Source organism: Elgaria multicarinata, chromosome 8, assembly GCF_023053635.1.
Source record: "Elgaria multicarinata webbii isolate HBS135686 ecotype San Diego chromosome 8, rElgMul1.1.pri, whole genome shotgun sequence".
In the NCBI taxonomy this organism is placed as follows: domain Eukaryota; kingdom Metazoa; phylum Chordata; class Lepidosauria; order Squamata; family Anguidae; genus Elgaria; species Elgaria multicarinata.
Window position 1 is genome coordinate 2748531 of NC_086178.1, and position 23734 is coordinate 2772264.

Here is a 23734-nt window from a genome sequence, read left to right on the forward strand (position 1 = left end):
TACAATAGTGGAGCAGTCTACCTATGGAGGTTGTGGGTTCTCAATCTTCGGATGTTTTTAAGAAGAGGCTGGACAGCTACTTCTAATGGATGGTTTAATTGTTTTTCATGCACACTGTAGAGGGTTGGACTACATGATCCTTGTGGTCCCTTCAGACTCAACAATTCTAAGACTCTATGATTCTTTCAACCCCTGCCCCCAAAAGCGCTGGGTTCTATAAACTGTGAGATTGCTGAAAACTCTTTGACAGAGATCACCTTCCTCCTCACAAAGCCAAAATTGCTGCAATCCTTTTGCTTGGGAGTCATGATAGATAAACTGATTTGAATCTGTTTTCTGTTTGTAGGGCCGACATGCTTTCAGAAGACATGCGGACAATTCCAAAATTTATTTTCTGTTCAAAACGCTTGTGAACAATTTCAAAAAAAATATTTTCTGTTTAAAATGATTGCATCGGAATATGTAATTCAGATTTTTTTAAAACACAACATTTCCCTCATAGGCAAAAGCATGAAAATGAGGATTTGGGCAGGCGGATTATCAGAAATGCAAACGATTTCGAGCACAAACAGAAGTAGATAAAAATTTCCAGAGAATTGTGTTCCTGCTTGCGTTTGGGACTGCAAATGCGACGTGTTCGCATGATTTGTGAGCAGGAACAAAATACTCATACATCCCTACACTAAGAACATAAGAAGAACCATGCTTGATCATGGTTCAAGATCATGAAGTTTGTTTCTGTCTTCCAGGGTATTAGCTATCCCACCCAATTTGCAGATGACACCAAATTGGGTGGGATAGCTAATACCCTGGAAGACAGAAACAAACTTCAAAGTGATCTTGATAGGCTGGAGTGCTGGGCTGAAAACAACAGAATGAAATTTAATAGGGATAAATGCCAAGTTCTACATTTAGGGAATAGAAACCAAATGCACAGTTACAAGATGGGGGACACTTGGCTCAGCAATACTACAAATGAGAAAGATCTTGGAATTGTTGTAGATCACAAGCTGAATATGAGCCAACAGTGCGATATGGCTGCAAGAAAGGCAAATGCTATTTTGGGCTGCATTAATAGAAGTATAGCTTCCAAATCACGTGAGGTACTGGTTCCTCTCTATTCGGCCCTGGTTAGGCCTCATCTAGAGTATTGCGTCCAGTTCTGGGCTCCACAATTCAAGAAGGACGCAGACAAGCTGGAGCGTGTTCAGAAGAGGGCAACGAGGATGATCAGAGGTCTAGAAACAAAGCCCTATGAAGAGAGACTGAAAGAACTGGGCATGTTTAGCCTGGAGAAGAGAAGATTGAGGGGAGACATGATAGCACTCTTCAAATACTTAAAAGGTTGTCACACAGAGGAGGGCCAGGATCTCTTCTCGATTCTCCCAGAGTGCAGGACACGGAATAACGGGCTCAAGTTAAAGGAATCCAGATTCCGGCTGGACATCAGGAAAAACTTCCTGACTGTTAGAGCAGTGCGACAGTGGAATCAGCTACCTAGGGAGGTTGTGGGCTCTCCCACACTAGAGGCATTCAAGAGGCAGCTGGACAAGCATCTGTCAGGGATGCTTTAGGGTGGATTCCTGCATTGAGCAGGGGGTTGGACTCGATGGCCTTGTAGGCCCCTTCCAGCTCTGCTATTCTATGATTCTATGATTCTATGATTGATCAGACCAAGGCTCCGTCTAGTCCAGGATTCGGTTCACACAGTGGCCAAACGGCATGACATGAAACATACCAACAGATCTTCAACCTGAGTTATGGTCTAAAATGCTCAGGTGAAGAGACATTTCCTAGCTCTGAAGCACAGGCTAACAGAAACGCTGATTTTTCTCGCCAAGTAATGGCAACGTGCGTGAACCAATCGACGCACAACCACCAGCTATTATTTTGAGTACAGACATCCTGCAATTAAGAGCCTTTTGGATGTGACTCACCTGAGAAGCGGCATGTGAAAAATTGTTACAAAATGCCGCTAACAGGACTCCTTGGGCCTGTCATGTAAACATGGACTGATGCACTCAGATAACCCCCACTCCAGGTCCACTGAGGCTAAAGTGCTCCTCTGAGATTAAGGTGAGAAAAGCCCTGGTTTCCTACTGCTTTCCAGGATGAAATCAAGCCATGGGTTTCACAGCTTGGCCCCAACAAACTTTGGGAGACACACACACCCCTCATCTTCTCCTATTGCAACCTTGAGAGTCCCACCTGACTATTCCAATCACACATCGAGCCTATATCCACAAAGAGCAGTTCTTGGTGGCTCTTCCACCAAGCTGAGACTCTGATCACTTTCCAGAATTCTTAGAAAAGACTCATCATTTTATGGTGCCATGAGCTTTTGCGGGCTAGAGCCAGCTCTGGTCCACAAAAGGTTCTGCTGTCATGAATCCATCACTCCTTAAAAGTGCCACGTGATCCTTTCATGTCTTTGCTGCAATGGAGTAATGTGGTTCAACTCCCCTGGAGCACTTTTTAATGCATTTATTCATTTTGTTGGGTCCACTGGGTTGTTTCAATGTTCCTCCAATAAATTAGGAATCTAAAGAAAATAAAGCCAGGCTTAAACAAGAAGAATGTGGTACTGGGAGGTCCAAAGACACATTTGCAGCAACGTAATCCTGAGTCCTGGGAGGGCTAAGAATGCATTTCACCTGATGGGCAGATGCAGTGACATACCAAACCTAACGTTAGGTGGATCTCTCATCTTTTGAAGGAAAATGAAGGAGGAGGAGGAGGAGGAGGACATTCACTGTCCCGTAAGAATCATAAATAGCAGGCTTATGCCCTAACAAAGGCCAAGAACCAACACAGTCAAAGTCTCGTTTCATATAACTCAGCCTGACCCATGGACACTTTCACATGGACATGGTGATGCACTATGTGGACACTCTACAGATAGACATACAGCTACCCAAAAGCAATTTCTGGGATCCCAGAGGCTTAAGAAGTTGCAGAAATAAAACTAAAAAAATGTTTAGCTTTTAGAGAGAACTTGAGCATGGATTTCTTTTGATTAGTAGATTAGTCTCTTAGGCCACAGCTAGACCTAAGGCTTCATATTATTAATTCTTCTCTGTCCTCTGGCTCATTTCCTTCTGCTTTTAAACATGCTACAGTCTCTCCCATTCTCAAGAAACCTACTCTTGATAGACTATCTCTGTCTAACTACCGACCTGTCTCTCTGTTGCGTCTTGTCTCAAAGATCCTGGAACGTGTGGTCTACTCTCGTTGTCTTGACTTTCTGTCTAGTAACTCTGCTCTGGACCCTTTTCAATCTGGATTCCGTCCTTTACATTCCACTGAAACAGCCCTTACTAAGATCACCAATGATCTCCTTACTGCCAAGTCTAAAGGCCATTATTCCGTTCTTATTCTCCTTGATCTAACTGCAGCCTTTGACACGGTTGATCATGATCTTCTCTTAGACTCCCTTCATGACCTTGGACTTTGTGGCTCTGTCTATAACTGGTTTGCCTCCTATCTAGCGGGTCGCTCTTTCAGCGTGTTGGCTAATGGCAGCTCGTCTTCCTCTTTTCCCCTTTCAGTAGGGGTCCCGCAAGGCTCGGTGCTTGGCCCGTTGTTGTTTTCCTTATACATGTTGCCCTTGGGTAAGCTTATTCAATCTCACGGCCTCCAATATCATCTGTATGCCGATGATACACAATTATATCTCTCATCTCCGGAACTTTCTCCTGATGTTCACGATCGTATCTCGGCATGGTTTTCAGATATCTCAGCTTGGCTGCTTCATCGTCGTTTGAAACTTAATATGGCAAAGACTGAATTGCTTGTTTTTCCTCCTAAACCTTCCCCTCATCTCTCATTCTCTCTTACTGTCAATGATGTTACGCTTACTCCAGTCAAGGAAGCTCGTAGCCTTGGCTTTATATTTGATTCCTCGCTCTCCTTTATTCCTCATATTGAGGCAGTAGCTAAATCCTGTCGTTTTTTCCTGTATAATATTGCCAGGATTCGATCATTTCTGTCTGTCTCTTCTACCAAGACGCTTGTTCATGCACTGGTTATTTCTCGGTTGGACTACTGCAACCTTCTTCTCACTGGCCTTCCTTCTTCTCACATCAGTCCGTTGGTCTCGGTCCACTCTATACTGTTAGTTTTACCCTACCCTGTGCCTGCTTACCCTACCCTCTGCCTGCTTGCATTCTCTTCCCCTCCTTATTGCTTTACTATGATTTTATTAAAATGTAAGCCTATGCGGCAGGGTCTTGCTATTTACTGTTTTACTCTGTACAGCACCATGTACATTGATGGTGCTATATAAATAAATAATAATAATAATAATAAATAATAATTATCCTGGGATCATCCAGGGTTCGCCCCTGCCTGAGCACTGGATCCCCTGTGTGTCACCTAGATGAACAGGTTTGACCCCTGGACGATCCAGGGATAAACCTTAGGTCTAGCTATGGCCCAAGTCTCCATTCACACTAACAGAGCTGTATCTGGAGAACTCAGACAACATGTTACATTCCCCATATGTCTCCCCAGACCATCATAGAAACTGACTCTAGAAACAAATTTAGGCTAACCATCGAGTACACACACTATTAAGGGACTACAACCCTGTAATAAGTATGCCTGTAATGTATGATACACGTGTTTTGTAGCATTCACACTTCCGCCATTTTAGGTGTTCACTTAATTGGTGTTCACCTAAAAGATGTTTTGGGGTCCAGCATTTTCTTGGGAGATAATAAAGACAGGCATCCAATTTGAATATGTGTGTGTGTGGTGGTGGGTGAGGGTTCTCCTGCTTCTCAGTGTTGAAAAATGCCCCTCTTTCTGTTCATGACACTTCCCAATTAATTTCCCTAGTATTTTTCTTTCTGCCTTTGATAAAAACAATTCTAACTATCAACAAAAAATGCTGTAATTGTTGCACTGTTGAAAACAGCAACATAGATAGGTCTTGCATACGTAGCCTTTTTTCCCTTTTGATTTGGCCCCATAATTGCTACACTGGCAGGTTACGCTAGTCACTACTGTACTGGGTCAGAGCTCTGTGGTTGGCGAACCTGCTTCTCCTGCAGAAGGTCCCAGGTTCAACCCGTGGTGGCATCTCTGGTGAGAAGGTTCTCAGGTCCCAGGGTGGACGATGCCATTGCCTGGGAGAGCCACCGCGACTCAAGAATAGAGTTTGTTTAGCTTAGAAGCACGAAGGGCCGCACTCCGTAAGGGCAAATCCACAGGGTCATGATGGCCTTGTAGGCCCCTTCCAACTCTGCTATTCTATGATTCTATGAGTGAATCTGCTGCCCCTTTACAGGTCTGGAGTAGGGGTGTATGAGAATTCTATTTCTGTTCACAAATCACGTGAACCAGCCCTAGTCACAATACTGAAGCTGAATGCAAATGTTTGCAAATTCCCAAATTTGCGATTGTGTTACAATGTGCACTTGGAAAGGTGCATTTAAAAATATGCATTTTCATGCTTCCGTCAATGAGGGGAAAGGAGGCGTTTGAACGAGCCCAAAAATGGGTCGGAAATGATAGTGGGGCAACGTTAAATGCTGAATGCTAAATGCTGGACTAGATGGGCCTGTGGTCTGATCCATCACGGCTCTTCTTAAATAGCCAGAGTTTGCAAAATCTACTGAGCAGATCGCGGACGCTGAAGAAGGGTAAATAGCTCCAGGCAACTTGGGGAAGGCGAACCAAGTCAGCAGAGTACAGCAGAGGAAGCATTCACCCTTTTAACCTTTGCGGGATGGTAGTGGGCCTGGGGGAGTACTTCTGATCCTATATATGGAGCGCTATCAGCTCCTCAGCACCAGAAAAACCCTTCCCACCCAATGTCCCCAAAAGAAAATGGGGAGGACTGCGCACCACCCACAAAAGCCTTTCTCAACACAGCTGGAGGCCACAGCTGGAGAACCATGAGCGAGCTGTTCCCAAGGTCCCCCAAAGATGCCATATAACAATAGGGCTGACACATTTGCAGCCGAAATAGGGTAAGACGAGCCACTCTGGAGTACAGATAATCTGGATGGGTGTGTGCGCGGGTCCGTGAAGGAAGTGCTTTGCAAACGTCCGCCAGTTCCCGACTCTGGTTCTGTATAGGAGGTTGCAGTGAACTCCGTGCTGGAATGAGTCAGTTTGACAACCTAGTGCCAAATCTTACTTGCTCTCCCTTTGACAAGAAAACTCTCGCTGACCTCTTTGCACCAACACCCCTTCCACGCTCTTCCTTGTCAAAACTGGCTCGTTCTACAAGGGAGCAGGGCCAGCGCACCGAGTCCATAGAAGGCTTGTTTTTGTGGCAGGGCAGCAGGGTGAAGGAACGACTGAACTTCCTTGAACTTTGAGATGAGCACATCAGGAGATCTCGAAGCTCAATCCAATTCAAATCCGTTCTCAGATTGTGACCCTGGTGGTTGTTTTTTTGCCCTTTTCGTATGAAAATCTCATACATCCTACGTGAAATCCCACCACAAAACTTCTCAACAAGAAAGGTGGCCACGAGTAGATCTACAAAGGTGCTGAGATTAGGGATGGGTAAATTTCTGATCCATATCCCTTTCATAGAATCATAGAATAGCAGAGTCGGAAGGGGCCTACAAGGCCATCAAGTCCAACCCCCTGCTCAAGGGAGGAATCCCCTCTAAAGCATCCCTAACAGAGGGTTGTCCAGCTGCCTCTTGAAGGCCTCTAGTGTGGGAGAGCCCACAACCTCCCTAGGTAACTGATTCCATTGTCGTACTGCTCTAACAGTCAGGAAGTTTTTCCTGATATCCAGCTGGAATCTGGCTTCCTGTAACTTGAGCCCGTTATTCCGTGTCCTGCACTCTGGGAGGATCGAGAAGAGATCCTGGCCCTCCTCTGTGTGACAACCTTTTAAGTATTTGAAGAGTGCTCTCATGTCTCCCCTCAATCTTCTCTTCTCCAGGCTAAACATGCCCAGTTCTTTCAGTCTCTCTTCATAGGGCTTTGTTTCCAGACTCCTGATCTCTTTCTACATTACTCTACAATATATCCTTCCCAAACATATATTTAGATAAATTTCTAAGGGCGTAATTGAGGAGTAGGCAAATTGGTGCTCTCCAGATGTTTTTTTATTATTATTATTATGGCCAGTCCAGCAGAGGGGGATTATCCTTATACCAAATCCTACACCCTTACAATCTACGGTCAATGGCACAACTTTACACAGGGCCCAAACCTGGGAAGGGGGGAATTAAAAAAAAAGAATATAAAGTGTTTGTTATTATCTTTAAAGCCCTACATGGTTTGGGTTCAGGCTACCTGTGGGATCGCCTTCTCCTGCACACTCAGGTCCTCTGGGAAGAATCTACTTCAGCCAGCCAAGATTAGGCTGACAAGTATTACCCAGAGGATATCTGATCAGGATGATCAGGGGTCTGGAAACAGAGCCCTATGAAGAGAGACTGAAACAACTGGGCAGGTTTAGCCTGGAGAAGAGAAGATTGAGGGGAGACATGAGAGCACTCGTCAAATACTTAAAAGGTTGTCCCACAGAGGAGGGCCAGGATCTCTTCTCGATCCTCCCAGAGTGCAGGACGCGGAATAACGGGCTCAAGTTAAAGGAAGCCAGATTCCAGCTGGACATCAGGAAAAACTTCCTGACTGTTGGAGTGGTACGACAATGGAACCAGTTACCTAGGGAGGTGGTGGGCTCTCCCACCCTAGAGGCCTTCAAGAGGCAGCTGGACAACCCTCTGTCAGGGATGATTTAGGGTGGATTCCTGCATTGAGCAGGGGGTTAGACTCGATGGCCTTGTAGGCCCCTTCCAACTCTGCTATTCTATGATTCTATGATTCTCTTCTGCTGCTTCCAGACTGTGGAACGGCCTGCCGGAGGAGACTCGTCAACTTGACAGTATTTTAGCATTTAAGAAAGCCATAAAAACTGATCTCTTCTGGCAGGCCTATCCAGTGGAATTTTAGGATGTTTTTAGGATGTTTTAATAATGTATACTATGTTTTTAATTCATTTATGTATTTTATACTTTTTGTTGTTCCCTGCCTTGATCCAATCGGAGAAGGGGGTAAGAATTATTATTATTATTATTATTATTATTATTATTATTAAAATTGCGGCCTGTACGTCAACAACCACTCTACCCATGTTGTCACGAGAGAATATGGGATATGGTGCAATTCAACGCCCAAATCATAGTACACCGCCACCAATATAAAAACTCCGCACAATTCAAGTGATAGGGTCTATGGCTTGGGGCTGTTCTCTCTCTGGACTCATGACATGCATGCTTAAGAGCTTACAAGAGATGGGGACTTTGGTAACGAAAAACTAAGCGGAAGGGGCCCTTGGCACTAACAGCCTGACTCCAGAACCTCACAGAAACTTAAACACATTCCTAACATCTTCCTTCCTAGAAACCTAACCGGTATATGTCATATTGTGATTCCAGCCACAACCACACAACACCCAGTTCCATTCCGACGATGAGGGGTGCTCCGCGGGACAGAGCAGCACACAGAGCCACATCTGGAGAGCATGTTACTGCAAAAGATTTTTCAGAAACGAAGTCTTTGCATTGCTCCAAAAAAAATGTGGGAACTCAATTTAGCATAACCTAAAAACCCAAAATAGACTGACTAGACCCCTCCTGAACTGGTTTTCACCAGACTAGCCGGCACTAAATTTAACTGTTTCCTTGAAGGGGGAGAAAATTAAGATATTTTCGTTAAAAAAAAACAAAAACCCACCCCTACAAATTAGCTTTTCCAGTCTTTCCAGGTAGTCATGTTTTAGAACGGCAACAGAGAAATCTTGTAGACCTCAAAGCAGTCCGCAAACTTGATGCACGATTTGGTGACGATTTTAGCATGGACAGGCATTTTCAGTGCAGTGTGAAACCAGTTTGGATGGGACAGATCCTCCAGCCTCCGTGATATTTACCACGTTGCTTCCCTTACCTCTTTAGACATCAACACCCTTAAGAGTTTTCTTCCATCCGCCACACCTTACTTTGAACTCCCTAGTCTGCCCCCCTCTGCTGTGACTTCTGCTAACCGTTCTAACCATTGCTACTTAATTGTCAACAACCTCAAAACTATCAGCACCAGGCCTCATGGGCAGGAAATATATTAAGAGTGTATTTTCTCCTGGCTTCAAAAATGTATTTTATATGCTTGAATTGATTGGCTTGATAATGGTTTCATCTGCTGCTTTCCATTTTGTTACAACACGGGTTTGTTCATTTCTCTTGGCCTTTTAGGTTATTGATGGCTTTATTGGTGCATTTGGTAACCGTTATTTGAAAAGGCAGGGTAGAACTGTCTCCATGAAATAAATGCATAAAAGCAGACCTGCTGGATCAGGCCAACAGCCATGGCATCCTAGTCCAACCCCGCCCTCAGCCTCTCGAGGGACAGCATCAAATAATTTGGGTTGCCACAATGGAAAAGTCATAGAATCATAGAATAGTAGAGTTGGAAGGGTCCTATAAGGCCATCAAGTCCAACCCCCTGCTCAATGCAGGAATCCACCCTAAAGCATCCCTGACAGAGGGTTGCCCAACTGCCTCTAGGATGGGAGATCCCACAACCTCCCCAGGTAACTGATTTCATTGTCGTACTGCTCTAACAGTCAGGAAGTTTTTCCTGTCCAGCCAGAATCTGACTTCCTGTAACTTGAGCCCATTATTTCATGTCCTTCACTCTGGGAGGATCGAGAAGAGAACCTGGCCCTCCTCTGTGCGACAACCTTTCAAGTATTTGAAGAGTGCTCTCATGTCTCCCCTCCCTCTGTAGTATCCAACTGCCTTTAAGGCAGCAACACAGAACAAGTCTTAAAGGAAAAGCCTCAAAGTTAAGTTCTTAAATAACTCAACTGTGAAATTTCTGGACTTCTAACAAAAAATACGTAACCTGTCCCTAAGATCGGCCCTTGTGCCAGAGGACTGGAAAGTGATCAACTGTGGATGTTTTGTATTTTAAATTTTTATTTTGGGCCGGTTCAGATAACACATGAAGCCAGGAATACTTTTGCAGCAAATGGTTGGCATGGTTAAACCACAGTTATGCAGCCACTAAGCTTAGGAATGGTTCACATGACACTCTAAGTCCAGTAGTCCAATTTTTACCATAGGTGTTTACAATTTTGGTGCAACAGCAACAAAAGAAAGCCAACAGCAGAGAAAGAAAGAAAGAAAGAAAGAAAGAAAGAAAGAAAGAAAGAAAGAAAGAAAGAAAGAGTTGAACAGTCCACTCAAATCATTTCATCATGTGTACAATCTATAGCGACAGTTTTCAGGAGCCTTTCTCTATTATTTTTAGCAGCCATTGCAAATAAGGCTACTTGATCAGTTATGTAAGGGTCCGTATCTTCTAGTAGTTTACACATCTGCTCAGCTGAAGTTCTGTCAGACATTCCTCGAAGCAAGGGTACAAGAAATCTTTTCCTGGGGCTGCCATACAGTTTGCAGAAGAAGTTATAATGAATTATATCCTCCCAGAGTGCAGGACACGGAATAATGGGCTCAAGTTAAAGGAAGCCAGATTCTGGCTGGACATCAGGAAAAACTTCCTGAATGTTAGAGCAGTGCGACGGTGGAATCAGTGACCTAGGGAAGTTGTGGGCTCTCCCACACTAGAGGCCTTCAAGAGGCAGCTGGACAACCATCCGTCAGGGATGCTTTAGGGTGGATTCCTGCCTTGAGCAGGGGGTTGGACTAGATGGCCTTGTAGGCCCCTTCCAATTCTGCTATTCTATGATTCTATGAAATCAAATGCTGATGAAAGATCAACAAAAGACGTGCTAAGTCATGGTTCACATGGCATGCTAACCTTAACCACCGTGGTTTCATGTGTCATCGGAACAGGGTCATTGTAAACCACTGTGAAATGTCTTTTTAAGATAGGATTAAGCAGTATATCAATTGACTAAATAATAATAACAACAACAAGAACAACAACAATTTTTAAAAAGGGATCCAGGAGATTATAGGCCAGTTAGTTCAATGTAAATTAGTGGCTAGTGTTATTAATTTTATCAAGCAACTCTAGTTGAGGAAGAATCAACGTGTTTTTTAGAGTGTCAACTAGCATGTGGATTGGAGTGATTCAACAGATGTAATCAATATATCTACAAAGCCAACTTATGTGTGATATATAATATTTCTGTGCCAGATTCTCTGCTGCAAGCAATACTCAAAGTGACGCTCATATTTTATCTTTATTGTTTGGTGTTTTAACCAGTTCCCTTACTCGGCTTCGTCCTTTTTCTTCTGCTGCCCCTTACGCCTGGAACGCTCTTCCAGAACACTTGAGAACTGCAAACTCAATCACTGCTTTTAAAACTCAGCTAAAAACTTTTCTTTTCCCTATAGCCTTCAGATATTGAGTTTGTTCTGACTCTATACTGTTAGCTTCACCCTACCCGGTGCCTGTTTACACTTCCCAGTGCCTGTTTGCATTCTCCTTTCATCTTTATTGTTTACTACAACTTATTAGATTGTAAGCCTATGCGGCAGGGTCTTGCTATGTACTGTGTTATCTGTACAGCACCATGTACATTGATGGTGCTATATAAATAAATAAATAAATAAATAAATAAATAATAATAAAAGCAGACGATCAAACCAACAACAGCCAAAATGAGGAGTGTTACTTAACACACATGTAACCCCTTGCAGATATTACTGGATCAGCTGACCACTGGGACTCACACTCAAATAAGCACATTTACGCACACGTATGAAAGCTCGTTCAAACAAGGATCAAAGAAGAGGCAAAGTGGCAGCAGGGGGGCGCTAAGAGGCAAAGGGGCGGCAGGGGGCGCTCGAGGTGGTCTTTTCCAAGAAGCGCCTCTCCAGAAGGTCTTAAAACCCAGGGACATTTTTATGGGAAAAGGTAGTTTGGTCCCAACTGTTGTAAGGACATGCTCTGGAGTGTACACTATGAAAGGGAAGACAGTAGGCCACCACTAGAAGAAAGAAGTGCAAAGCAGTTTTTCTCTTGACTTCAGTCTGCATCTCGCCATCATCCTGAAGGAAAAAGCTACATGTGTGGATGGTTGCTGGAAACCAGGGGCGAACAGAAGGTAAATCTCCAGACGTTTGGACTTCAGTTCCCAGAAGCCTCTGCCAGCATGGACAATAGTCAAGAATGCTGCTGAAGTCTAGAACATCTGGAGATCTACTTTCCGTCCATGCCGTAAACCAGTGGTTCCCAAAGTGCGCAGTACTGCCCCCTTGGGGGTGGGTGGGATTGCATAGGGGGGCATTAAGAGGCAAGGGGGAGGCAGGGGGCGCTCGAGGTGGTCTTTTCCAAGAAGCACCTCTCCAGAAGGTCTTAAAACCCAGGGACATTTTTATGGGAGAAGGTAGTTTGGTCCCAAGCCATACAGGGGAAGAATCCACACATGTATTAATACCGTTTAAGAAGAGTCCTTTTAACGGTGAATTTAAATGTTTCAAAAGCACAAAAACGCGAATGAAGAGACATACTCTGCTTGGTGTGCCCCGCCACGCTGGCTGCAAAACAGAGGCGTTTGCTCTCTTTTCCCTCCCTCCCTTGGCAAGCCTGTGGCGGGTGCTTCGGATTTTGAATAAATATTCAATTAACTGTTACTGTTTTGAATTTTATTGTTATTATCTTCCTTAATGGGTCATTGAAAACCGCTATTCTGAATAATGATTTTTATAGTGTAGGATAGGGGGCGCTGGGCATGAGTTTGTGGAACCAAGGGGGCGGTGACCTGAAAAAGTTTGGGAACCACTGCTGTAAACTATAAGTTATCTGTGGCAGGACAGTCCTATTGCTCCTGTGCAGTCATCACATGCTGGACTAATTCCTTTGTAAGAAGAAGGGAACAAACTTGAGTCCAACTCATGGGTGCTCAATCAATCGTCAATTGTAGTAACCAGTTACGACACCACATTAATTATCCTCTACTTTATTCCATTTTCCACTAACCGCCCAATATTGACAAGGGCGATTTCCACCCTGCAGCCTAATGAGTTTAACTACCATTTCCCTTCACTGTTCAAGAAATCCTGGGAGCAGCCATTCTTCAAAGGGCCTTGAGCTTTAAACAACAACAACAGACAACATGACTTGGTAAAGCTTGTCATGTTCACAAGGAAAAAACGCCACAAGCAAGAAAAGAGAGATAATAATATTAACAATAATAATAATAATAATTCTTGAGCTCTCTCTCAGTACCTACAAAACAGCAGCCATTTTGTGTACCATTACACGGAAACACAACTCCGAAGCTAGGTCAGGGTGCAGCAAATGCAAATTTTAAAATTAATCCTGTGGCTGCTTTGTTGTGCTGATCAAAGCTGCAACACTCCCACGGCAACAGCGGCACCAACCACGCTCTCGACACATGATCTGGTGCTCTGCCGGGCCACTGTTAACCCTCGCAAAAGTCTCCCGGTGTGCACTTTCACCTAAGCAATGCCCACATGCGTGCCAGGGATTCGTCAATCTCAGATGGGGCAAATTCTGTGAGCCCCCTTCTGAAGCGCTTGTTGAAGGTCATGGAACTGGCCGTGGTGGATCTCTGAGGTCATCACCAACATGGAGGCTGTGAAGAAATTTGCATGGCCCAATAGAGCAGAAACCTGAAACAATCATTCTCAAACTGTTATGTTGGTAGCACTAAAGTATAAGGCTGCAGTGAACCTGAGACATCTAGGTTAAGTGCTTGAAGTGTCTTAGCATGATCTACCATTACTCTGGCCTGGCCTCCTTCCAAGGAGCTTCTGCTGGGGGATGAGCAACTCTACGGTATCTTTGCATAAAGGCAACTGGGATTCTAGTTGCTGAGCAAAAATCCCCCGCCCCCCCCCCCCCAAAAAATTCACTACCCATTTGCAAGAGACAAGGGATTTATTTCAGCCAATGGGGTTGCTAAATTTGTGGGAGCTAAATTTGCGAAGGAACAAGCTCAGTGTCGCTGACCAGAGCTCCAAAGAGTCTCCATCTTTTTCCTTTCCCAAAATGGGAGCTGCCAATATTTCTTCCCAGAAGCCTCTGGGGGTGAAATTAAGTTATCACACTGTGTTGCTTCTGGGTTCATTTGAGAAAGGAAAATGGGAGCAACCAGGAATATCTCTGCATAGCGGCAATAAATCTCGCCACTCCAAAAACTGCAAATTAGTTCCAGAAGCTCTCATTTATTTATTTTTATTTATTTATTTATTTATTTATTTATTTATTTATTTATTACATTTCTATACCGCCCAATAGCTGGAGCTCTCTGGACGGTTCACAAAAGTTAAAAACATTCAAAGTATAAAACAACAGTATAAAACCATAATATAAAATACAATATCAAAGCTCAACCAGATAAAAACAGCAGCAATGCAAAATTACAAGTTTAAAACACCAAATTAAAATTTATTTATAGACTGTTAAAATGCTGGGAGAATAAAAAGGTCTTCACCTGGCATCTAAAAGCATACAATGTAGGTGCCAAGCTAACCTCCTTAGGGAGCTCATTCCACAGCCGGGGGGCCACAGCAGAGAAGGCCCTGCTCCTGGTAGCCGCCTGCCTCACTTCCTTTGGCAAGGGCTCGCAGAGAAGGACCCCTAAGGATGACCTTAGGGTCCGGGCAGGTACATATGGGAGGAGGCATTCCTTCAGATAGCCTGGCCCCAAGCCTGTTTAGGGCTTTCAATGTTAATACCAGCACTTTGAATTGGGCCCGGACCTGGACTGGCAGCCAATGAAGCTGGAAAAGGACTGGCGTGATGTGGTCTCTTCGGCTACAGATAAGACGTTGAGGCTCAGCTTTTAATATGTACCTTCTGACATTGTAGAAGTCAACCATGGGGCTGGGCGGAGAGAGAATGGATGCGTGAAAGGTTAATATTCCAAGGGGAAATTTAGCTCTTCTTTGCAGGGAGGGTGTTTTTCATTTATTTCTGTACTTTTCCTTGCAACTGGTTCTGCCGGCTAGAGGCGATTGCCACATCCCATTCCAAGTGGGTGGAAGCGGGGAGAGAAAGGAGCTACACACGAGTCTTTCCTGTTGCGGAAAACGCAACCCTAGGTGTAACACTTTTGAAATGCCTTGTTTTCTTCCGCTTCGGAGCGGGGGGGGGGGGGGGAGAAGGAAGCAGAAAGAAGGAGGCGGTTGTGCCAACTCCTGGAATATGGGAATCCAGCAAGTCCAAGGATCCCACAATAAAATGACGACACCCTGTTTGGAGCAGATTACAGCCTTGCTTCAAATTAGAAGGGACCTCACACAAAAGCGTTGCGATAGACACAACCTTATCTATTCGTGGCTCGGAGAACATAGCCGAATTCTTTATTCTTCTTTTTTTGTACTGTGTGTGGGGTTTTCAGGGCGATTTTCATTGTGTGTTAGAACAGTGTGTTAAAACACTCTGAACAGTGTTCAGAGGAGGGCAACCAGGATGATCAGGGGTCTGGAAACAAAGCCCTATGAAGAGAGACTGAAAGAACTGGGCCTGTTTAGCCTGGAGAAGAGAAGATTGAGGGGAGACATGAGAGCACTCTTCAAAGACGTAAAAGGTTGTCACACAGAGGAGGGCCAGGATCAATCATTCCAGAGTGCAGGACACGGAATAATGGGCTCAAGTTACAGGAAGCCAAATTCCGGCTGGACATCAGGAAAAACTTCCTGAGTGTTAGAGCAGTACGACAATGGAAACAGTGACCTAGGGAGGTTGTGGGCTCTCCCACACTGGAGGCCTTCAAGAGGCAGCTGGACAACCATCTGTCAGGGATGCTTTCGGGTGGATTCCTGCATTGAGCAGGGGGTTGGACTCGATGGCCTTGTAGGCCCCTTCCAACTCTACTATTCTATGATTCTATCCTTTCCACCGTGGCTTTTGTTTTGTTCTAGTTGTTTAAGTTCTCTGTTTCTCTCTTTGAGAGAAGACATGTGGGTTTGGTTGGCAGCAGGGGTGCACAACCCACAGGCGGCGCCCAAGACCTCAAGCCACCACCAGTAACGTGCAGCTCACACTGTGCTTCCCACGTGTGGCCCACAGCCCATCGTCCAATGCCGGATGTGGCCCTTGGGGGTGAAAAGGTTGTGCACTCCTGACTTACACACTTCCCGCCTCCTTCTCAGCTCTCCCACACTCCATCTCAAAACAGTGATGTCCGCACATACAGTTTGCCTTTACGTCTAACAAACTAGCAAAGTAGGGTTAGCATAAGAACATCCGAAGAGCCCTGCTGGATCAGACCGAGGGTCCGTCTAGTCCAGCATTCCATTCTCACAATGGCCAAACAGCTGTCGACGATGGACCCACAAGCAGACCCTCCCGCCCATGCCCCCCAGCAACTAGTGCACAAAGGCTTGCAGCATAAGCCCTCCAATCTAGATTGCCAACCAGGATCAAAATGTGGCCTGGAATTCTGGTTTGGAGGGATCCGTTTGCTGGTTCAGATGTAATGGCAAACTGGTTTCCATGAAAAAACAGGTTGCTTACCTGTAACTGTAGTTCTTTGAGCGGTCATCTGTGCATTCACACATATGGGGCTCTGTGTCTGCGCGGAGCCCCCCACGTGTGATGCACAGAGACCACGAAGAAGAAGTAAGTGATCTAAACACACACAGAGTGTGCGCGAGGGGAGCCTAGAGCATTAGGTTTGTTTACATAATGCCAAGCCATACAAGCCAACCTATAGAAAAGAGGAGAACCATAAAACAGAGGAGGAGACCAGATGCAAAGGACTTATGGGCTCCTGGGCCTTCTGTGGTTGTGAAGGGAAGAGAATTTCAGCAGTGGCTGGCATTTCTTATCCCTTGAAATGCCAAAAACGCTCTCAGTCGCACGCATATTAGAAAGGCCCACAAGCCCCACCATGGCTCTTGGCCAATTTTCCATGGCATAAGAGTAAGGATGAGTGAAACAGACACATACACACGTGCACACACACGCACACACACATCATCATCATCATTTTCACAGAGTTTTCTCTTTTGCTCCCTGACCTGTCAGATACCAAGAGACTGCCTCGGACATTCTTCCTTTCCAAATATCATCAGCACGCATGGGGGTTCTTGGGTACTTTTTCCTCTGAAAAAACAGGTGAGCAAACTGATGAGCATTGTAGTGGTGAGCTTGCACCAGCACATGAACCCGGTTCAAGTCAGTATCTGTGTCCCACTGAGGGCATTTCAGAGCTGCAAAATACCTTCATTCAAATGCACATTCCAAATCACGTTCTGATGCACGTTCAGCTCCCATTTTAACCCTCTCTTCACCTGGAGTAATATCGGATACAATCAACTTTGAGAAAGTTTGGGATATGTTGTCTACAGCAGCAGAACAAATCAAATCCAAGAGATTACTGCTGCACTGCTAAATCCAGAGCTACTCATGATGCCATCTACTTTCTATGCCTGCTCTCTTGGTCTTTCTCCTACACTGTGATCGGAATTGCAGAAGTTCAGCTGAAAAGTGAAGATGGAGACTGCCCCACCTTGCATGGAGGAGGGTGGACTAGATAATTTCTGCATAATGTCTACTCCAATTATTTTCATTTTTTGAAGGGCCTTAAAGATTTCTGCCAATAAGGTCTCCATCGGTTGTTATACAGGATAGTAAAAGAGTAAACAGCAAAAGGTAAAAATTCCTAGGTTAGAAAATAGCAATGTTCCTTGTCCCCTCCAGCAACGTGCCATCAGGCACACGTGCATACTAGTATCATAGTTGCGTTAAAAAAAAAAAAGTATTCTCACAAATCTAGATTTTTATACCCGACAAAACCGTGGGGAAACTGCAGTCCCATCTCTTTCATTTTGACATAATATACCCAGAAGAAGAACCAAGAACAGAGGGAAACCATTATCTTCCTTGCATTTGAAGCATGCGCCCCCCCCCCCCCCCCGGTTTAATAACAGCCGGCAATTATTTGCAGTCTCCTCCTTTACAGCCCTGGGAGCTAAACATATCATGACTCAGTGATCTCCCAAGATCAGTTTCCCCTTGGCTGTACGGTGCTTGCCAAGAACAAGAACAAGGTGATCCAAGAGCCACGGGACCTTCCAGTTCCCAGGAGTCCGAAGAGACCAACCCCTGCTAACTCACTCGGGGGGGGGGGGGGGGGAGGATCCAGGACAAAAGAGTTGCACCAAAGGTAAACCATTTGTCTCCACTATCAAAGCCTTTGGGAACAACCAGTGAAAGCTGGAAGAGAGCACTTTCAAATTTTGGGACTCTTAGTAAGGGTGGGGCATCACACAATTAAACTTTTAACAGGTCATTGTAACCTAAGAGGCCCTTCCAGTTGGGTTGGTTCCTAAACTGTCATTACGGAGAAAGGGGGATGACAGGTATTCATCAAAGAGCCCTGAAGTCACATGAAGAGGGGAAGGCAAAAGAAAGAGCAGTCTACTTAAGCAACTCAATGATGAGATCTTAATACCTTTTGACTTTGGGCCAAATAAGACAACCCCGAAGAGCCAAGGCTGACTGTGGCAGATGCAAACTGCGAAAAGGTGATTAAGACGGCCATTCGATTTAGTGAAAACCTCTGGAAACATCTAAGACACCGAAACAGGTTGATATTCCATCACCTGCCCAACTGGTGCTGCGAATCGACCCTCAACAGGTTAAGGACAAGACACGGAGCCTCCCCAATTTGAAAGAACGCATTCTCCCTTATGAGCCTACCCGTGCTTTGAGATCTTCTGGAGAAGGCCTTCTTTCAGTCCCACCATCTTCACAGGTGCGCTTGGTGGGAACATGGGAGAGGGCCTTCTCGGTGGCTGCTCCAGTGCTCTGGAACCCTCTTCCCCGGGGAAGCTAGGCTGGCTCCCTCCTTGATGGGCTTTCGGAAGCAGGCGAAAACTTGTTTGTTCCAGCAGGCCTTTGGAGAGTAATTTGGTCCTCCATCTATGTTAATGACTTATAATTTTGTTGTGTATTTTAAACATTTATTTTTTTACATTTATTTTTCTAGGTTTTACAATGTATGTTTTAAACTTTGTAAGGCCGCCTTGAGGCCCAGCATTGGGCAAAAGGCGGGATAAAAATAAATATAATAATAATAATTTTCGAGCGCAGGCGCCCATTGTGACAAATCCCATGGCCACGCCCCCCAAAAAAGAGTCCAAAATCCAGACGGTTCTGTTGATTCAGATCTACAAACCAGTTGTAGCAGTTTTCACCTCCATCAAGAGCAGGTCTTTTCTAACCCCAATGGGTCTTAAGACCAATCCGCACACCAATATTTTGCATTTCAACAGGGATAGCTCGCAGCTACATATAACTGCAAGGGGAAATTAATTTCCCCCAGCTACTGTAAGGATTGTAACTAGTGACGTAAAATTTCTGGAAATTTTGAAGCCAATGGGAGGGGGGGGGAACTGTTTTCTTTCCACGTTTTTTTCCAGGGGAAAATGGAAATTTGGGGGGGGGAATTGAAAAAATGCACTATTAGCACTTTTTACAGATTGAAAGTCACTTTGTTACTTTAGGAACATAAAATACATTTATGTACAAGTTGGTTTGGCATAAAAATATCGCATTTGGTATATTAAAAGTACAGTGTTTTCAAAGAATTATTACAAACTGAATTTACTTTTTAACTTTTTTAAAAAAAATTGGTAACAAATGGAGCTACAAGCTCCTGAACTGTTAGGAACACCTGAACTGTAAAAAAACCCACACCGACCCTCTTTGGTTTTGCCAGTTTTTGAGGAGCAGGCAAAAATCAATTAAAACAACAACAGAAGAAACCATCAACATTAGTAACAAAGAAAATTATTTATGTCTCCACTAGTCCTCCATAGTTTCAAGCAGACATAAAGCCCCCATTCCCATAAAAAGAACTGAGAAAAAAGGGGGGACCAAGATTCAACGAATATGCATGACATTTAATCAGGCTTATTTCCTGAGCTATAGCCATCACTATCAGTTTCAGTCTCTGCTTCAGTGGCAGTGCTGCCCCCTAGAGGCAGAAATACCTCTTGCTCTTGCATTTGAGAGTTGTAGTCTCAGCTTGCAACCTAGGACCTGCTTGTCCTGGGTGCACAGAAATTGTAATAATCTGATACTGCACAAAGTTTTTAGAAATCATTTGGAGAAGTAAATATATGAACACTGTATCTTAAACATTTTATTCATCATTTTATTCCGCAATCCATTTTTCTTCACTTTTTTTTTGGAAAAAACCCTAAAAACGTTTTCGGGGGGAAACCGGGGGAGGGGGGACTGTTTCCACACACACACACACACACACACACACACACACACACACACACACACATTTTTCTGTTTTTTCCCCGGGCTTTCACATCTCTAGCTGTAGCTCAGCTCAGAGAGAACAGGGAAGTCTGACGGCCAGGTGGCTGATCATAGCAGCGTCCCTGCTAATAAAAAAGTGAGGGTGCTGCCTCCCTGTGCGCGCTGCCTTCCCTACACCGCTGCTCGCCAACACCTTCCATCAGAATGGTTAATTCAGACAATGGCCTGGGGTGCATGCTGCTGCGGACCGCCCCCCCCTCCGCCCAGCCTGCTCGGATCCTACTCTGTGCAAAGCCGTCAGCTGCACTTTGGACGCCACCACAAGCCAATCTGAGAAGTGGGCGGCAGAAGTGCAGCCAGCACTAGCGGGGAATGATTTAACACAACCCCTTGCGCAACATTCACAATCTGAATCCGGGGGAAGCAGGAAGCAAGAAAAGGTCACGCAAGAAAAGGGCCGTTTGAGCTGGCTCTGAGCCCGCAGGGATGCTTTTTGAAAAGGAAAGAAGGGCAGGGTGGGCGTGAAACATCTAAGGTCCTCCTCCGGGTGCCTACTCCGAGAGAGGCTCGCAGTGTGGCAACGAGGGACAGGGCCTTTTCGGTGGTGGCCCCCAGACTGTGGAACGATCTCCCTGACGAGGCTCGCCTGGCGCCAACGCTGCTATCTTTCCGGCGCCAGGTTAAGACTTTCCTCTTTGCCCAGGCATATGGCAGCACATCTTAATCACCCGCATGTTTAGTTTTTAACGGTTTTTAATTCTTTATGTGTTTATGTTCTGTGTTTTTAGAATTTTAAATTTTGTATACTTGTTTTTATCTTAATTCTAGAATTTCTGTAAACCGCCCAGAGAGCCCTGGCTATGGGAGTGGTATATAAGTGCAATAAATAAATAAATAAATAAATAAGAGCATTGCAACCCACCCACCCCTTGCCTGCCCACAGGAGAAAACCCATCGTTATCTGCCTCTATTTCCCCACATGTCTCTTCAGTCTTTGTCTCCCTTAAGGCAGCCAGAAACAACTGCTGTTAACCTTAACCGGAATAGTACAGTGGCAAGCAGAAAAGTTAAGGATGAAGAAAATACACAAATTTTAATAGACACACAGAACAATAAACACTAAGCTCTTAAAATGGCCCAAGTTGCTTCTGATCCTCAAGCACTTCTTTTAACGTAACGTCCTTTTGGATCTGTATTTTAAGTGCTTAGTGTTTATTGTTCTATGTGCATATTAAAATGTGGGTATTTTCGACATCCTTAACTTCTCTGCTAGCCACTCCCTTAAGGCAGCAGCGGCTCATGGTTTATGGGTGCTTCCAGATGAAGGGCTCATGGCACTAACGATAAAAAGGCGTTGGGTAGCTATCCCAAGGTCAAAAGCTTTGTGAAAAGGAAGTAGAAGGTGGAAGCAGCAATACGAGGAGGCAAGGGGGAGGGGGTTGAAAGCCCACCCCCACCCCCCTGCTGTAAAATCCTACGTCGGAGGCTGGGCCTCCCCGGGAAGCACATGATCCAATAAAGCAGCTTTGATAGTAGAAATGTTAACCCTTGAATGGGGCCTGAATGGATTGCATCCACATCGGACGTTTAATTAACACTAGAGACAAATGCACGAGAAAGCGTGACTTGGGAGGATAGACAGCTGAACCTTTTCCCTTCCTAACTGGGTTACCATTGCCTTACCTCCTCCCATCCTTCACACATTATGAGTCCGGTGCCCGCCCCACCCCCCCAAACCTGGCCCAGCGCTCCGCAGGAACCCACTTACCGTCCACGTCGCCGACTTTGCAGTGCTGGATTGTTGAAATGAGACGTCAAAGCTGTGAGGTCCTGGGTAGTCTGTGTTGGAGGGGATGGCCGGAGAGGGCGAGAGGGCATCAAAGGTGGAGCTGGGCTGGGCGTAGGGCGAGGGCGCCGTCACGCTGTTCTGGGCGTGCTCCGTGTTGTACGGGCTTGTGGACGAGGAGCCATTTTGGATCTGCTGGTCCATGCTATTTAGAAGCCCCAAGTTTGTATACTGCGGCTAAAATGAGAAAAAAGAGAAAGGAGACATATCAAGAGGGGGGAATGTGCCACACGGCCTTCTACGGAAGTGGAGTTCAGGAGATCTTCTGACATCAAGCAGACTTCACCCATTCAAAGGCGCCACCATCACAAGGAGGACATCCCTGGTTTCTCCTGGCACAGTGATGAACTGCTTCATAAAATACCAGGATCCTAAACCACAGTTTGAAGTTGATTCAGCATCCTGGCTTATTCCAAAGCTGGTAATCCACAGCTCTCTGGCTTGGACACACTTTTGATCAATTTCTAGTTTTAATGACCGAGTTTGCTAAGCCATCATGGGTTGATTAAAAACAAAGGAAAGAAACCCAGAACAAGCTGCGACCCGGAGCAGCTGCCACCCACCTTGCAACAATGCAGGAAATCTGAAGAGTTACCAGCAAATTCAGATTTGCTGCTCTGCCAATGTCATTTCAATTACAACTCCAAAGCTCTATGAAATACTGAAAAATACTACAGAGGTCAATAAGTCATAAAGCCAATTCGGAGCAAGGAACAGGTAACAAGATGGGAAAGAAAGCATCAACAAGCCATAAAGCCAATTTGGAGGAAGGAACAGGTAACAAGACGGGAAAGAAAGCATCAACAAGCCATAAAGCCAATTCGGAGCAAGGAAGAGGTAACCAGAAGGGAAAGAAAGCATCAACAAGCCATAAAGCCAATCTGGAGCAAGGAACAGGTAACAAGATGGGAAAGAAAGCACCAGCAAGCCATAAAGCCAATTCGGAGCAAGGAACAGGTAACAAGATGGGGGGGAAAGCATCAGCAAGCCTTAAAGCCAATTTGGAGCAAGGCACAGGTAACCAGACGGGAAATAAAGCCGGCTGCACTGAGAGAAAACAACCACATTGACATACAGCATGCACCCCAGTAGTGATGCCATGATCAGAAGTGAGCCCTGCGACCTCCCAGCTCCAGGCATGTTCATCTCCAAATGAACCCATTCCCGCCTTGAGGGGCACCTTTGTACCAGCTACACAGCCCAGTTTTACTGGTGGTCCCATGCAAAGCCATGGCGTTTCCTTGATCATCTACAGCAGCCTCCTCCAGTTTGGTACCTGCCCAAATATTTTGAACGACACCTCCTGGCATTCCTGACCATTGGCCATGCTTGGTGGGGGCTGGTGGGAAGTCCAAAACATCTGGAGGGCACCAGGTTTGGGAAGGCTGCTCTAGAGCTTCTCCATGGTCATGGCATTGGTTGGCTTTCCTTTGAGGCCCACCTGGACATCCTAAACAGCTTTACACCAGACCTGTCTGCCCTGACCAGAAGCAACTCTCGCGGGTCCCAGGGAGATGGGGCTCTTTTCTTCTCTTGACCCCCAGTCCTTTTAGCTGGAGATGCTACCAGGGATTGCACTGGAGACCTTCTGTATGCAATGCAATGCAGGAGAGGTAGGGGTGGACACGAGACGGGGGTTGTATGTTTTCAAAGCGGGGTGGTGGCGGCGGTAAGAATGGGGTTCTGGAAGGA

General features: G+C 45.3%; 1 protein-coding gene across 3 annotated transcripts in view; it reads right to left on the reverse strand.

Moving 5' to 3' along the window:
* The window catches only part of TP63 (tumor protein p63), a 122069-nt gene that overhangs the window by 73932 nt on the left and 24403 nt on the right, over nucleotides 1-23734 (reverse strand). For all 3 annotated transcript variants that reach the window (XM_063131728.1, XM_063131727.1, XM_063131729.1), the window contains exon 2: nucleotides 21965-22219. In XM_063131728.1, coding sequence (XP_062987798.1) covers nucleotides 21965-22219 — 255 coding nt within the window. The remainder of the gene's footprint in view (nucleotides 1-21964; nucleotides 22220-23734) is intronic.